General features: G+C 41.5%; 1 protein-coding gene across 1 annotated transcript in view; it reads right to left on the bottom strand.

Annotated features, from left to right (window-relative positions):
- snd1 (staphylococcal nuclease and tudor domain containing 1) overlaps positions 1–15,162 on the bottom strand; it is a 98,914-nt gene extending 83,752 nt beyond the window's left edge. Inside the window, exons 1-10 of the mRNA XM_088366238.1 lie at positions 14,932–15,162; positions 13,695–13,844; positions 12,768–12,888; positions 12,452–12,533; positions 11,002–11,162; positions 9,911–10,002; positions 9,406–9,564; positions 9,207–9,313; positions 8,953–9,043; positions 4,478–4,582 (exon numbers count right to left, since the gene is read on the bottom strand). Of these exons, the coding sequence (XP_088222364.1) occupies positions 4,478–4,582; positions 8,953–9,043; positions 9,207–9,313; positions 9,406–9,564; positions 9,911–10,002; positions 11,002–11,162; positions 12,452–12,533; positions 12,768–12,888; positions 13,695–13,844; positions 14,932–15,006 (1,143 nt within the window). The 5' untranslated portion in view covers positions 15,007–15,162. The remainder of the gene's footprint in view (positions 1–4,477; positions 4,583–8,952; positions 9,044–9,206; positions 9,314–9,405; positions 9,565–9,910; positions 10,003–11,001; positions 11,163–12,451; positions 12,534–12,767; positions 12,889–13,694; positions 13,845–14,931) is intronic.
- Between the last annotated feature and the right edge of the window lie 2,791 nt (positions 15,163–17,953).

Here is a 17,953-nt window from a genome sequence, read left to right as displayed (position 1 = left end):
ACACGTTTTGGTTTAATTTGCTCTTATTTTTACTTTGCTTTCATTACATGTTAATAAAAATCCACACATCGCACACTGACACTCAACTTTGCAATCACATCATGCCAAGGTGTAATCTCATCAGATCCAGATTTGCAAATGTGTCAACTATGACAATAATTATATATTGAGAATTTTTACTTTGCTAACTTTTAATATTAGACTACATTTCTATTTCTGGGATTTTATAGAGTTAGAAACTGAATTTGTTCCATGAACCCATTAGTAATTTGAACTGTTCATAAATCTTAGGTAATGCTTCCCACTGAAACGGATGGAAATGCAATTAATCCGTTCCAGTCCCAAAACAAAGTTATATTTACCGGTAATTTTCCGTTACTTTTAGTTTCAATGAGTGGTAGAAAAAATATAAATTCAAAATAGAAATAAGTGAAGACACTTTTACAACTAATTCCTCATTAACAAACGAGAGTGGAGGAGGACTACAGCTCCTTAGTTGAATTGCTCTTAAAGTTGTTTGTAACTCGAGGTTCCACTGTAAATGGTGTTTCAGCAATAATATTCTTGGGTCACTTTGACCTGGTGAAATTTTACTGAAAGTGCCCGAAATGAAAGGATCCCAATAAGCATCTTATGAACTTCATTACGAACCATTTCCGTAAATCCAGTAATAACCCAATCATCTCTAGAGCTTACAATTCAATGCGGATCATTTTTTAAATTATTTCTTTAATTGACTTGCTTTAAAAAGGGTCAATTTGACCCACTGCACCCATGGTGGGTTGATAAAAGGAGAAATACTACACTACGGTAGCTCAGAACAATCTCTCCATTTGTTAATAGAAATCCAATTTTTTTTGCGCAGTAGATTTAATTGCAACCTTCAAGATAATTCTGCGCATCCTGAATAGGCTGGACAGTAAGAACACCAAACAAGCGGCTAACTTCAACAGGGAAGTAAAAAGGATAGAGGGACGCAAAAAAAAAAATTCTGGACTAATAAGCTGTTTTGCAGCGGAAAGGCAGCCGTGTCACCGAGGGCTGTAAATGTCAGCACTCTAAGCCAATTAGGCGCAGGGAGCCAGAGATTGGGGGTGGGGGGGTGACAAAAGGTAGCACTTCTCCATCTTTTAGAAGGTTAATGGCAAGCGGCGCGAGAGGGTTGGAGGCGGCGGTGACAGAAGACATGAAAATGAAGTGAGTGAGAGAGAGACGCATTGGACGAAGCTGTCGCCATTCAAGTAGCCTGCTTATTATTAGTATAATAATTATGGTGATGTCAAGGTCAGGAGGTGTTTCCAAATGAATGACATCAAGCTAGTCTAGTCCAACATATGTTACTCCCAAAACTGTAATATTTAACATGAAGTGGTCTATGGGGATTAAATTGTGAAATCAACGTTTAAAATTAGTGGTGCTGTGACAATGAGCCACATGCTGCTTCACCTAAGATATTTGCAACCCAAAAAAATCTTTGCTACCTTTGACAACGAGCCCAGACGGGAGATAAAAGTGACAACGGTGGCGTGGTGAAATTACCGTGACGAGACTAAGTCTGAGCGCATCACCCGTAAACCGAGCTAAAGCCGCCCGGGGAAGGCCGGCAGGGGAGAGCGGCGGCAGGGGGCAGGGGCGGCGTCTCGACTCGTGTGTCTCAAAGCGTGACCCAGTAACAGCAGTTTGCGCTGGCTGTCCTGCGGGGGAAGCTCTCGTTCTATTTGGGGTAAATTCCCTTCGCCCCAAATTAGGCGCCACTGCTCAGGAATGGTCTTTGACTCCCGTAGAGAAAGAAAGAGAGAGAGGCGGGGGGGGGAGGGGGGGGTTGAGGCATGACGCTGGCTGGGTGCTACAGCGGCAATGTGCGCAAGCTTTCCGAACATCAAAGGAGGAGGCATGACTCAGGGAAGATTGACGTTGGTAGGAGAATGCGCACGTGTTTATTGCACGTTTTGTCCATTTGGGGCTCTCTCTTTTTTACCAAGCCGTTTGAGTGCATTGAATGACGAAAGGGGAGAATTTGCCTCAAAACTACACAAATAAATAGAAATCTCCCCGAAAATCATCATTTGATCCTACCCTGAGATCAATGTAAGCTTATGCAATCTTTCGAGATTTCAAATCCACACAGGGGTTAATTTTCAAAATGCTTTAAAAACAATATTGCAGGGTGAAGTTCAAAACAAGTGAAGTTCGAGCCCAGTTACGTGCATTGCGTTGTCAGCTAATGTTAATGGACAGTGGCAAGAGACAAAACAAAGCAAAAAAATAAATAATAATGGCGCACCAGTGACTCAGGATTTGGGCAGCGCTCCCTCCCTCCCCCCATCCAGTGTCATCTTCGTTCCAAATTAAGGGGTCAAGACATGTCACGGCATGCTGGGGGTGCGCTGTGGGCGCACACATGTCGTGGCAGGATGCTCGGATTAAGAGGGACGGGGGGGCACAAGTGTGGAAGGGGAGGAGTGGGGTGCATTTAGGGCAAAAATAGCTACACGCTGCTTAAATTGCTTAAGTACCTTCATGTTTTATTATCCAGAGACCAAATATTCTGCATGTTGATTTTGCTCTTTCAGGGAGAACTTGACTTGTTATGTACGTTGTTTAAGCCTCGGAGGCGGTCTAGAGAAATTTGACGGTTTGGACTGACTCGTAGAGTGTGAGTTTTCTACAGTGATGCAGTACGTCCTTAACCTTACTTTAAAAGCTCATAGGTACAAAAAAAAACAGTAAGCAAGCGAGTGGACAAGAGCTAACAATGAGTCACTTGTTTGGTACCGATGTCCCACTTCACTCTTTTTTTGACTCAGCGGCTACAAGGAAAGAAACCCCAAAAAAATATTAAAAGAGGAAAAAGAAATAAGCGGGAAGAAGGGGAGCAATGGGAAAAACTTCCAGCTGGAAATGTGCCGTTGCGCTAATAGTGAGAGGAAACATGCCATATGTTAGTCTTATAACAATTACTGTAATCATCGCAATGGGGGGGGAGTGGGAGGTCGCGGGGGCTTAAAAAGAAAGCAAAAGGCGAGGTCGGAGGGGCTGTCACACTCCATCAGTGCACGGCTAACATAGCGTTTGGCCTCGCTAACCCTGCTACAGTACACACAAAACACAGGAATATGCTTGCAAAATGCGCAGAAGTACCCCCCCAAAAAGGTTTTGGTGGGAAGCAGACCTCCGTTAATCAATAAAAATGGTGGATTAATTAGCTATCTGATTATGGCTGGAATAATCAATAGACTAATCGACTCTAAAAATATAAGATAGCGACAGCCACAGATGCCAAAACAGACACTGCTGCCTCATTCAATTCTTTTGGGTGAAAATATCTTCGCTGTGACTTAAGCAGCACGTCTCAGGTTTTCAGCCATCTGCCTGTGCCAGCTCACTGTCGATGGCCAACGCGGTGTCAAAATGCACCAAGTGGCAGTGCAGCCGAGAAACGCACCTGCCGCGACCTCTCGCTCACCTCCAACCCGCTGGCGAACGTCCGTCAGCGCGGCGTCTAACAAGGCTAACGGGCCGTAAATGTGTTGACTTTTACGAGTACACTGTGCTTTCGGCTCGCCTGGAAGGGTTTTACTATTGGCAATCTGAAAGGGACTCAACGATACATATGCGACATGCATCAAATAAATATCAGTAAAAGGCTCATTGCTGTCAGATAACTCTCGTCGTACGAGGGGCTGCCGAGCCATCGTGTCGCTGCACCGCTGCCATGGCGACGGCAGGCGGGGGTCCTCGCTAACAAAGCTCACCCTGCCTCTATTTGAAAAGTGCCACCAACCATTGAGTGACCAACAAGTGAGTGCCTTCGAGGAATCAAATTCAGATATTTGCTCCGGAACTGTCTATAAGGAAGAAGAAAAGGCGCCATCGCTATAGTGGAACCTCCAAAAATGAGAACAATTCTGTGAGAGCTTTCAGGGTGACTTCAAGCAGGGAGTGCATGACATAATTCTCCACAAAAAAAGGTCTTATTCTTGTTTGTCTTATGAGAAGCAATGCAGTGACTCACTGAAAGCGCTTTCATTTACAGACAGCAACTCCACAAATAAGTAATCCCACACTACTGTTATTATTGGCAAGAGACACTTCATTATATTTTTTTGCTGGCCTTTTTATTGACACCGTTTTTTTTTGCGTCAGAGCACCTTGGTTACGACGAAGAAGGTTGCCATGCGAGGTAACCAAGCAATATGGTTATAGTTTGAATCTTAAGCTTCGCCTCGCTCTCTGCAGTGCTGCAAATGCTGGGCGTGTGCCAGCGGCGCCTCAGGGTGTGCCACCGGGTGGTCACGAAGGGTTCCCGCGGGCATTTCAACAAGGTTGTCGAGAGCCTTTAACCCTCCTGTTACATTTACCGCCTTCGTTTCTATGGTATGCCAAAAATGTTCAAAGGAAAACCAGTAATGACATTAAAGTCTGTCGGCAACAGAAAACCAACATTAGCATGCAATTGTGTATGTTTTCCACGTACCTCGCCCTCGATCCTGGGGGGCCGAATGCTGGACAGGTGAATGGTCTTATACTCTCCCGAGTTCAACTTGACCATGATGGCGTCGGCATTGACAACCTGCATCACCTGCGAATGAGGAAGAGCGTTAAATAAAACATACAGAGTGATTTAGGAGGGAAAGGAGGGACATTGTCAGTGAGGTTTGAAGGACGGAGCGAGGACGCCGCGTGATCCGGGGGAGAAGACGAGAGATTTAAAACACAAGCTGTCAAGAGATTGGTCGGCAGAGCGTTACACTGCTGTCCCAACCCCGAGCAGACGGCCGTATTTTACGGAAATATCCGCAAGTTTGGCTAAGGACACAGATTGCTGATCTGATTGTGTTGCCCACTAAAATAAGTCACTGGCTCGACACTCTTGCGTTTGGGAAGCGGGCAAGAGACGCTACAGCAGATTTTGACACTCATCAGAAATAGCACAGCAAAAAGAAACAAGCCAAACTCTGGACTTAGCTTCAAAGGCTAATTAGCACAAAAAAAAGAACCTCCCCAAACTCTTGACTCAATTAAAATACAAGTTGGGTCCATTGTTACACTTTGCAAGCGGGCGGGTCAGCTACGTTGGTCGAAAATATCATTATCTTACTACTCGCGCGCAGCATTAGCATAACTCGTCGCACGGGGACTCGTGTGCCCGGCGACCAAATAACTTGAGTCATACAAGTCTGCTGGGGAAAATTATGCAAATCTCCTGAGATGAAAAGTCATCATTTAAAGTCATGAATACCAATGAAGTGGTGTGTAAAAAAAATTGTGAGTTCTATATGAAAAAAATATATTGGAAAGGCCTCCCCATGCTTGGACAGATTGGGTTTAGCTCACAGAGGAGGTAGAACTCATCTCGTGACGAGGACAGTACAAACAAGCCAATCAATCGTCAATACTAGCGCCACAAAACGCCTCTCGCATCTTTATCAGAATCAATGTCATAATGAAAATGTTGCGAAAATAATTCAACGTTGAGGGCCATTTGAGATCATGCGTGTGGTTGAATGCTGTCTAGCTTAAAATGTCCACCCTCTCATACATAATGAAATGAATTGATTTAAAAATATTTTGGAAATGTGAACAGTAAACTTGCTGAGCCAAGGTCCACCATGTAACTCAACATCTCAATGGCACCTTATTGTGATATTGATACAGGTAAAGGGGAAGAAAAAATAACAACAAAAAAACACTATCTGTGACTGAAAACATAAAAAAAAAACATTAAAAACACATAGCGCAAGCTCAACAGGAGCCTCATTTTTCATTCCAATAGTCACGCCCAACAGCCAGCAGGGATCAGGAATTAAACCGGGCCCAGTGGCCGATAATACATCACATGCTTATCAGCGAGCCTACACAAGGTCACTGGGCGGCCCACGCATGTAAATAAGGCATTTAGCGACTAATTAGAGAGTGTGTGTGTGTGTGTGTGTGTGTGTGTGTGTGTGTGTGTGTGTGTGTGAGGGGGGGGGGGGGGGGGGGGGGGAGACAAATCAACGCCCCGGATAGCGGGAGCAAAGATGGAGGATGGCGCCGTGTCATCTGATATGACAAAGATGGTGGGTCGTTGGAGGGTGTGGTGTGGGGGGTAACTTGGTGTGACTCATGGTGGGGCTCAGTCGGTGGGGCTTTAAGAGGTGGCACTCTACTGCCACCTATTGCCCGTCACTGTGCAAGTCATCTGCAGTGGCTAAGATCTGTCACAGCATAGTGAGATAGTATTTTTAACCCGCAGGGTGGCGGAAGAAAACAAAAGAGACAAGAGGAATAGCGACTTACTCATTTCTGGCAGCGTTTCCATCAAAACTACCCTGAGAGGTGACTCTTCACCAAAAAGAAATATACAAAACATAGTTTATGATGCTGCCGCTAAATAAACAGGCCGTGTGAGTTTTCCAGCCTGCAGCATATGAGAAAATTGCGGCAAGTAAATCATGGGAATGACGTGACAGGTGGAGCTGCTCCAGTTTGAGATGACTAAAAACCAATGCATGTTTAAAAATAAAATACTTGAACGTGCTTAATGTCACTTCAAGGTGACGTTTACCGTCAAACTAATCCTAATCTTTCAGTCCGCTTGCCTAATGCTAACACACAATACGTTAGTTGTCATACTCTTATTCGTTTTTTTTCGTCTGCATTGCGATATTATACTGCCCTCCAGTGGCCAAGTTGCACACATCAGAGGCGCTGCCACAGATTAGTCATGCTACTTATGTTACTTTTTTTATTCTTATATAAAAGATGACAAATCCACACTTGCTCTCCCTTAAATATTTGTAGGTCTTCAAAGGGTGAGCAGTTTTATTGTATCCTTCCATTTTATACTCGCTGAAATACTATTAGTACAGTTAAGAAATGTTACGGGGGAGGAAAACGAGGCAGGATGTATTATCAAGTGTCACGTCTTCTCCCCAGCCATGAAAGGTGAGTAAAAAGCCTTTTCCGCCACATCATTTTCACTCTATCACCTTGGATTTTTTTTTTTTACTGGGGGTGGGAAGGGTAGGACTTTCGGGACATGGCCTACATCTAGTCCCGAATAAAAAAAAATGAAGAGGCGTCAGCAGGATTGACTTGTGGGGATTGGACCTTCTATGGCCCGCCACTATCTCACCATCAGTCAAGTAATAGGAAGTGAAAAGCAGAGAGGAACAAGACAGATGGATGGCTGGACGGCCAGACACCGGGGACAGATGGCACATATCTGGCGAGCAGTGTGCTTTTTTCATAAGTCAGTTGGGGGGAAAAAGAAAAAAATACAATTATTTGATAAAATAATTCTGTTCATTGATGAGCTCCGGATGAGCACTTTGGTGTTCTCCGAGCGATGCTGCGCTGACTACAACAACTTTGACTTGTTCCTTTCCCCTGCACCAAATATTGCCCGGCCCGTCTTTTCGGGAGATCTGAGAGACAATATGAATGTTTCATTCCACCTCTTTTGGTGTGCATTCATTAAGCGAGCTCCCTTGATCGCCAGCTTTTATGTAAGCCTCGGGCAAGCCGTGAATTTAATCAGCATGGTATAAAAAAAAGTCTGGAGGGAAATTGGGGGGGTGTTTAATATTTTTATACTCTTCTACTGCATGTGAAAAAAATTAAGGCAGTAATGAGGGCTGAGATGTTGTGGAAATGTACAATATTATCTTACAGCGACAGCACTGTCCATCTGACTCCATTGAAGCTAATAAGTGCTGACAAGGAGGAGCGCATATCCTCTGCATTGAGGACGTCATCTCCCTCTCTAAGGCCCCGGCCAATAACCTCCAAAGCTAATATGTGGCTGTCTTTTAGCAGGATGAGCCAGCGCTTTTGGGCCTAATTGGACGGGAGACCCTTTCAAGGTGGCCGGTGACCGTCCAGTTTGTTTATGGTGAGAGGAGAAAACAACCGTCGGGGGAACGCAATGGGGTCAGCTTTTGTTTTTTTCTTTTACCTTGGTGACGCTTCTAAAAGATAATCAAGTCTTGCGTTTGAAACAGAGCGCTGCTGCGACGTCGGCTTTTAGGACGAGAGAGGAATGTTCTTCATTCAACTTTAAGGTTAAAGCATTGTCTCCAGTTCAAGCGCAGGGCAAAGGGATTGGCAGCAGGGCTCGAATTGTTTAGGATTTTCCATTATACAGTAATTTTTCTTCATTTTTTAACTGTTTATTTTTCAAAAAAATGCCTCTTAGTTTCGTTTGAAATTAGTTTTTTTTTTATGTGTTGTAAAGGTTAGTCCCTGAAAATTACAATAACTGTAAATTGCTGTTTCATAAAATTATAGTTAACATTTCAATTGTATTTCTTTATGAAAAAATACTGCATTTCATGCAATTTGTTTGGATTTACGATGTTTCTATGTTTATTTATTTTCAATAAATATTACTGCTTTCACACTTATCTATAAAAACGGACAGGACATGTCAAGTAGAAAATATAAAACTATGGACAATTTCATGCACTTATTTATTTTACAAATAGATGCGAATAGTGAGTCTATTCATTTCGAAACTGATTAACCAATAGGAAGTTTTACAACTAGCTTGGGAGCAGATCTGACTCTTCCTTTCCTTGCCGAGCCTCTCGGCGTTTTGTCGCCCCAATATTGAAAGTCTATGTTGTCGACCAAAACGAAAAAAGAGGCAAAAGATATTTTTGTGGACCTCTTCTGTTAAGAATCGATAGCTGTACTGCTGAGTTGCAGAAGGAAAAGCCGAGAGGCGAAGTTCGCGTGCAGATTAATTTCCGGCATTAAACTGTCTAGTCAGCTTATGCGTTTATTTTTTGTAATTTTTTACTGCATCGCACACTTAATTTTAAAGCTTTGAGTTTGGGAGTTTGGTAAGAATAGGTTTTGACGGCGACTCAATGCGGTGTTTATCACTGTGGGTTTTTTTTTTCCGTTTGATTGCCTAATAAGCATGGATTCCAGTTGACAGCGACAAAATACTTAATGCCTCACCTTGGCCACAAATTGTCTGTCCTTCTGGTCCAAATTGGCTGTGGGCGCCACATAGTCCTTCCAGATGCGCACTTTGCGTTCTTTAGCAGATCTGGACACACACAAAAAAAAAAGGAGCGTGTAAGACGGCCGACATGATCCAAATTAAAAGGCCATAAAAAGACCCTCAGTCATTTTTGCTGTGGAAGTGATGACCGATTGTTAGCTCACGAACATGACTCCCAAAATAGATCTCAAGAATGTGTTTTTAGTACCGTTCAGCAGCTCTGAGTTTCTCGGCACCCTGCGTGTAGACGGCCATGGACCAGTCGACGCAACGGGCAAAGCCTTCCTTCAGCAGCAATTCGGTGATGTTGCCATTCTAGAAGGAAGGGTGAGGAGTAATTGCTGTGATTGAATGGATATTTGTCGGCATCGCTGCCAGGTCGCGTGCAAACTGTTCTCCTCTCTTACCGGGTGTAAGATAGTTCCAATGATGATCTGGTTGGGGCAACTCTCCAGGATGATCTGCACGTCGCGCTGTAGCAGCCGTGACTCAGTGAAGAACTTGGCCTCGGCGGCGAAGGACTCCGGGGACTCTGTGCCGTCCGCTTCTCGCTTGAACGTGGGACACTGCGGGACGCAAAAGCAAAGAAATAAAGAAATAATCTTTGTGGATTTGCCTCGTTTGCGCCAGCAAACTTCTTGGATGTCACCTTGACAGGATGCAAAAACAATGAGCATTTCAGCCGCCAGCATTAAGTATAAAATCTTCAAGTGGCAGATGAGTAAGATTATCTCAAGTGGTTGCAGCTCAGTCAAAAAATGAGATTGATGGTGAAATGTTGCCAAGCGGATAAGACATGGCGGCAGAACAAAGAGAGACAAACGAGCAACAGAAGTGCTCTTTCATTGCCCCCCCCCTTTTTTTTTTATACATCTTCCCATAACAAGCCTCAGACGAGCATTGAAGTGTTACCTTGACTCCAGACAGCATGACAGTGACCAGGTAGTAGTCGGGCAGCAGCAGGGCACGCACGACGCTGCCGTCACGCACATGCTCGATGATGGCTGACGGGAGTGAGGACAGAGGCACAGGTATCTTTAGATAATGTTGTGTTTTCTCATGACAGCATTCAATGACCAAATATAAATTGCATATAAAATCTAAATTGGACAGAATGAAAAAAATTATACTATGTTGTCTAGGCCTGTGTATATTAGATTAAAACATATTAAAAATGCTTAGAAAGAGATAGAAATTACTAATTTTTATTAATTTCTAAATAAAAAGTAAAAAATGAAAGTATTGATAAATAAATGACTACTTTGAATTAATTTAGTCATGATCCTAATAGTAGTAAACAGATTCCCTCAGATAGCACACGAATCATCTCGGAACAATTCATAAAATACATTTTTTAATTAAAAATAAACTTGAATTGTGGAATAAATTAAATATTAACTATTGCATAACAAAAATAATTACTGACAGACACTCAATACATTTGTTTATACAGTAGAGGTAAAAAACTATTTGAAAAATGAAAGCTAGGTAATATCAATGATTGCACTAAAGGGAGAATTTTTAAAAATTTAAGATCAATGAGTCACTTGTGTGAGGCTCAATAATTAGCATATTTTAATGAGAAAAACAAATCTGCTTGCTAAAACAGCACTGCAACTAAGCCACGTGCTAACTGCAAAAACGTGTCATTAAATGAATAAATTTAAAAAAATCTCATGTTGTTTAACAAGGTCTTATGTTTGCATGTATTAAAAAGCCAGCAGGATGAGAGTCACCTGTGTGAAAGTCAATTTGCTCTTAAATGGCACTTTAACGTTTGGAGCACCATCTTTGCAGCAGCGAAGGGCAATGAAGAGTCTCTTTTTCTTGCTCATTAGCTGGCCGACTCACAGGCCGGTGAAATGAGCTGAGCGCTATTAACAGCGCCACATTGAACCTCTGAAGGTTGATCTGGCGGGGCACGCCATTACATGACAACCTAAAGAGAATCTCCCGAGTCGCACAACCTGAAAAAAAAAAAAAAAAAACACGGGGTTGCATACCGTTGACGGGCTTCTGGTGCAGGGAGTCCACAAAGTTGCGGGGGTTCTCGATGGTGTATTTGAGATCGCGGATGGTGTGCGCGCCGCCGCCTTCGGTCCATATGCCCTTTCTGGATGCTTTGGCCTGATCCTCCAAATCACACAGTCGTACCTGGTCCAGACTGGAAGAAGAAACGTGCAATTGGTGTGACGTCAGGTGGGACACTCGCAAGACATTACGCGCCAAATGCAACAGCTAATTACGACTTTGTCACAGAAGAAAGAAAAAAGTTCCAATTCTGAATAACAACAAAACAATTATGCAACATACAATACAAAAAAAATGCTCTAGGAAAATTGAAACAACTAAATTAAAATTAAAAATTGAAATAACTAAAAATAATACATATAGGATGCTCAGGAAACAGCTGGATGAATGGATGGACGGCAAATGACAAAATAAAAAATATAAATTTAGAAAAGGAACACAAAACAAAAATTACAATGTATGGAATGCAATATTCATTCATACAATTAATGATGGAAAAATGAAATTTATAATAAAATATTTATAAAATAACATATATATTATAAAATAAAATGTAAAAAATATACACATAAAATAAAACAATAAAATTCATATGGTATAATTTAAAAAGAAAAAATGAACAAGAAGCAGTTAAAAATCCAATGTATAAATTCAAACAAAATTTATACAAAATCCCCAAAAATATATCGTAAAGTACATGGAAACATTGAGAAAATAAACATATCTAAAAAAACACTAAATATACAATGTCTACTTCCTAGTTCCTACAACCTCATCTCTCATTTCGACAGAACCACACCACTGAAAAAGGCTGCCGTTATTGTAACTCCTGCGCATCATACTTGGAGCCAGTCCAAATGTTGCTAATCACCACGGCCAAATTGAACCGTTTAGATGCACGGGTGCGTCAAAACGACCAGTAGCTGTTTCCTCCTAAGATGACAGTCAGCTTGCGAACACATGTTGGCCTCCATTGTGCAATGCAATCATCATAATCTTCATTATCCTCCCATAATCATCAGTGGACAAAGTCACACTGGATAACTTACTAATGGAGCCACTGGTGTGAAACTCGGTCAGTCTTTAGGTGTGCTTCGTCAGAGGTCACGTGACTTTAAGGTCTAATGTGGGGCAATCAGCTTTGACAGGAAGAACACTCCTGCCACCATTTGGACATTGCTAGTACTACCTTAGTCTCAACTTTTTCTCCCCAACAGTAGCATTTGGTTTGATTGGTGTGTTTGTTTCACGACTGCCTGAAACACGACTATTGCCTGCGAGCCACTGCAAGGCTGGACCGCGCTAATTACAAACCAGAGAAGCCGGTGTCGCCCGTGGTTATGCAACGCGGATCCTTGAGGTTCTCTTTTCAAATATGTTCACAAGATTCAAGCCAGTTTTAAATTAGGAAAACCGTCTCACTTGTTGCCTCTGATTCCTTCTCGTCTCACCGTGGCGAGGCCCTCGTTCACCAGCGACTCGGCGATGTTCTCGCCCGTTGTGTCTGCACAAGGAAAAAGACTCGTTACCAGAGCGGGGACCTTGCCTTCAAAAATTAAATCAAATATGACCATAGAAATTAATCGAAATTGCAAAAACCAAAAACTTGTTACTTTGTTTCTTTAATATAGTGCTTTATATGGAAACTATTTTTTTTTTTTCTTCAATATAGTGCTTTATATGGAAACTATTTTGAGTACTTAAATTTTACCAGTGGAAACACAGTCAGCGTACCAACCTTTTCCCAGGTAAACCATGCCATACTCGCGGCCCAATGGAGTCTTGATCTCCACGGTGAAGCACACCTCTTTGCCAATCAGCTTCTTGCGCAGGAACTCTCTGGCTTGAAAGGCCCACGGCTGCAGCACCGAGCAACAAAAGAGAAATAAGAAGATGGCGACGCTAATCCCAATGTGAAACACAGAGTCAGCAAAGACCAAAGTCTTTTTTTTTTTTTATCAATTTAATTTTGCTTAGGGACTAGTTTTACATGTACACTTTTATGCTCACCATTACTGTGAAGGGATTCAATTAATACCATGATATGAATTTCAGGCAGTGCTCGCTAGGCACAATATGGCGGGGAGACAAAAAACACATTTACATTTTTATTGTTTACTTCTATTAGTATAACATTTATAGCAGTTTTGGTCAATAATTTAGATTTTTACATATGGATTATGTATAATTTATAAATGACATTTTTTTGTTTTATAATTTTTTTCATTTATAGTTTGATTTTATTATCTGTTAAGTTTGAATTTCTGTTAAAGTAATGCTTCTTTATTTTAGTTTTATTACACATCTGTCCAACTATAGTTTATCACATTTATAATTGCTTATTGTTAGAAGTTTTGAAAGTTGTTTGACTTTCCTTTAGTTGTATAACACAATGAGTTTTCTTTATTATCCTTTTTTTCCACACAGTGATTAACATCCCCTTAAAAGAATGTTAAAATGTCACAACAGAGCAAGAAAGTTTTCACAAAGGTGAGTGGCTATTTGACCCTGTAGCAATTAGATCAACAGTTTTGAAGTGAAAACAACTCTGAAGTCAACCGACGCAATTGATCGCAATTATGCAGTTCAACTTCCTCCCACAAACACCGCCACGCCCAAAATAAAAGTGCTATCTTGAGACACATGTCAAACAAAAGCAACACACCTCATCGGGCGTGTCCTTGGTGTCAGGCTGGCTTTGGGCCGCTCGCCGAGCCAGGGCACCCGCTCGGATGTTGCTGAGATTGATCTGGCGCTCCGGAGGTGGGCCGCCGCGAGGCTGACCCCGCACAATGATGGCGCACCCTGACAGCACCTGGACAAAAATGACCAAAACCTTAACAACCATGAAAATAGCGAGAGACAATGGATACAGAGCTGTCAAATGTCTGCCGGTTGCTATGGCGACAACTGGCCCGAGATGTTGGCTTTTGACAACCTTGGCATTTGTGTGGATCTGTGCAAATAGCTTATCTGTGGGGGGATGTTGATCTAAGATGAACAGCGATAACTACATGGAGAAAAAAAAAAAATCACACCATTTAACAAAATGCTAATTAATCCTGGGCTTGGACTGAAAACTGAAATTCAGAAGAGAATAGACTTTTACTTGAGTCACAATCGAGCACTAGACTTGTGATTAGTGACCATACAAAATAAAAAAACACTTGTCTTTATTTGTGAACACATTTTGCCAACGGTAGTCCAACTTCTGAGTCTACTGATGTTCAGGTAGCGTAACTTTATTTTGAGTTTTTAATCAGCAAAAAACAGTATGCGAGTGAGCGCATGATGATGTGCTTGAAAACAGTAGCTACGTGTCAGTCCAGTGGACGGGGGTAACGGGGGGGGGGGGGGGGGGTGTTCCGAACATGCGAGCCCTTAAAAAAAGCAGCACTTTAAGCAATATCCTAACGGGAAAGGATTTAAAAGTTACACGCGTTTCTTTTCAGCAACGAACTTGGAACGACAACTCCGAAGTTCAAAGTTCACGTCCCAGTCGTCCAGTCAACACTCGAACAGCGTTAGCAACCCCCCCTCAAGCTAACCGCTAGTTAGCTGGGAAAGCTCACATCTGTCGCCCAACTAGTCCACTTTCCAAGTTGAAAATCCTACACAGCGGCAGCCGAACTTTCATGTCGCTCGCCACGTTGCGCGTACGCGAGTTGGGAAAAAAACCCAACACATGCATGTTCCAAACGTCATTTGGCAGCAGTACATTTTGCTGCGGGCTAATATAAGTTGCTAGCTCCAGCGCACTTTAGATGACACACTGACAGCAACTCCGTTCGTAAGACATTAATTGTCCGATGTCGCAGCTAAATCCTAACTGTGATTTGCTGGAAATCACGTCGCAGAAGCTAGCTGGCTAACTAGCGCCCACACATGAGGGGGGCTCTTACCATCTTAACTATCCCTCGCTGGAGCCCAGCAGAGGGAGCGGAAGCTGTCTGAGCAGGAGCAGAAACAGATGCCATGTCCAGCGGTTTAGAGGTTTGCGTGAGGCCGTAAGACAGAGAGGGGCAGACCGGGTAAAAGGAACCTGGGACACTGGAGGAGTGACTGCTCTATAGAAAGCCAAGCGAGAAAAGGCTGCGCGTTGGTCAACACACACGTAGTACCGGAAGAAGACCGTGACACGCACATACGTCATTTTAGTTACTCGGGCTACTTCCGTTCGTGAATGAATGGGAGTGAACGGGGCAGGCTCGTGGCCGCGCAAGCAAATCAAATGAAGCACTTCCGGGTCACTACGTGAGACACGTCAGCACAGCTTGAAACGATTGTTTTCTTTTGATTTTCATTTACAAACAATATTGTTTTTGTTTATGTTCTTTTAAATGCGTATGACTACCAATTTGTTTTAATTCAGTTATAATTTGTATTTTCCAATGTGACGTCAGGGATGTGGGGTCATGATTGACAGCTGCCTCAGATTTGTCTCGTTCGTGTTCAGTAGTAAACATGTATGTATAAAAATATAGTTTGTAATATTTATAAGATGGTCCTACTGCAACTTCTAACTTTTTCGTCATACACACGAAACCGTTTTTTTTTTTTTTTAACATTAGGGAGCGTATGTATCGCCGCTGACACCTACTGGTAAATCTTATTAACTACACTTGTAAAACAACGCTGACTTATTTTACTCAAATCATACATCATAGCCATAGGCCCTACGGCATAGGGTGATAATGAAGCAAATACATTTGTATGACAGAAATATATTACGAAATGCACACAAATAAAACATCATTAAAAAAAAGAAATGTGTATATATATATATATATTGTTCGACTTCATTTTTCAACATACAAAAAATTTTTTGAGATTAAATCATCGAGTGTGAATATGCCAAATAGTCAATAGTATAAAAGGATTAATAATATAAAACGTTTTATTCATAAATAAATAGCCCTTAATAGACAATCCCAAAACGAAAATTCAAATTGAACCACGGTTTCAGGAGATCCTTCACAAAAACCTTTTGTGAACCACTTTAGAAATAGTATATATTTTTAAATTGCATGGATAATACCAGTGAATCATTTTGAATGACGCTTCTATCACTCTGTTTTTAATCAAATGTTAAGCAAGCAAGTTCCAAATCGATACCCTGTCAAGCTTATCTGAATAAAGAAATAACATGAATTAAAGGCAACACATTTGCGATATAGTCTTCAAAAATTACCATTAGAATTGCATTTAGAAGAGAAACAAATACTTCCAATTTCAATTTTTGTTAAATCTGTGGGTAACAAAAAAAAAGGCGACATTAAAAATATGACCTGTCAACTACTTGACAGCAACATGACACTCATCCTTTGGACCAATAGGTCATAATAGGCTTTGATTGGTGTGTTTATTCCATTAACCCACTATCAGCTGTAATTACTCCAATTAGCCACAAGACAGCAGCATTGCAACAAATTCTCAGTTTAGCCCTTTCCCTCAAGTAAATTTTCTCATCCGAAGACAGCATCACGACTCAATATGACCATAAACACGTTTTGATATTATAATTCTTTTTTTTTTAACACATACTAAAATGTGTGATAAAGAGACTGTGTTACGTTTGCTTTATTAGAGGAAAGACAATATGAATTAAAAAAAATACTGGCCGTGAGGAACAAAGCATGCCCCCCCAGTACGAGCTCATAATCAAAAAGATGCTCACCTTATATAATTAATGTGTTTATTTTTACGGTTAGCAGCGGTGTACTACTGCACTGTAAACTCAAGAGCAGTTTCTAATATTTTGGCTGTATTAGAACCGAAGGGAAAGTTGTACAACCCTGCAAAGCACAAATACAATAAAAAGTTTGTTTCAATATTTGAACTCATTATAGTTTGGCTCATCAAAACAAACAAGCAACTTTCAGAACCATAGACAGCTCCGATGCACTTATAACAAACTGCTTCGGTGTCTTTGAACATATTTTAATCATGGGAATGTCAAGTTATCTGTCATGGGAACATACAACACTCAAGGGACATCTCTAAATAATATATCATTTTTATGCGTAATATGTTTTTACGTTTTCATACAAAATCACTGGTGCCATCAAATAAAAACACTGTACAAATATATAAAATGTGATGATGGGTTAAATGCAAGATAAAAGACAACCAGGGCTAAAACTCTTAATAATAATTCAAATATTGATCAGGTAAGAACACGAGCACTATGACTTCCAATATGGATCTCAAATTAATGCGTCTTTTGCGTACAGCTGTAAAAATATATGGTAATTGCTTTATTTGGACAGTTTTCACAGTTTGCTTTGGTTACGACGTTAATGGGAAAAGTCTGGGAATGACATTGAGAATGAGCACATTAAATGCCATTATTTTTAAACATTTACTGAAACGGTAATTGACGTTATAGGTCACTTTGGAGTAGAATACTCACAAAGCAAGCAAGACAATTCTGAGAAAGACGTTATTTGTCCCATAAAATCCACAAATAGACTATTATGAAATAAACACATGACTCAAATCGTGTTTCTATTAAAAGTGTGTTTATTATTTTGTAAAGACGATGCTGAGAAAAGGAACATACTCTCCTTTTACGCACAATTCTCCCGACGTGGTGCGCGCGCATCGGCCTACTTTTCCTCGCCTTTTACGCGGGTGATTTTGACTAATTTCTCATCGTTTCCGTGTCACAATCGACATGAATTTATGTGTAAAACACCCCAAACAACCACATGGGATGCGTCGTTCGACCATCTTGCATTTTGGGAGGCTAACAGTGGAGCCGAGCCCCCTCAAAGTCGAGCAATCCGATCCTACTTGAAATTTACGCACAGGAGAGGCGCAGCTTTCCTATTCAAACTGCAACGCGTGCGTGGGATTTCGCGTGTGCACGCGGCACGCTATAAAAGTTGATAAATCAATGACAGCGTGTAATGAAAGAAATGG

The sequence above is a fragment of the Syngnathus floridae genome, chromosome 22 (assembly GCF_059516105.1).
Source record: "Syngnathus floridae isolate MCC-2025c chromosome 22, RoL_Sflo_1.0, whole genome shotgun sequence".
Taxonomy (NCBI): Eukaryota; Metazoa; Chordata; class Actinopteri; order Syngnathiformes; family Syngnathidae; genus Syngnathus; species Syngnathus floridae.
The sequence above is the reverse complement of the archived record's forward strand: the minus strand, read 5'-3'. Positions and strand labels throughout refer to the sequence as shown.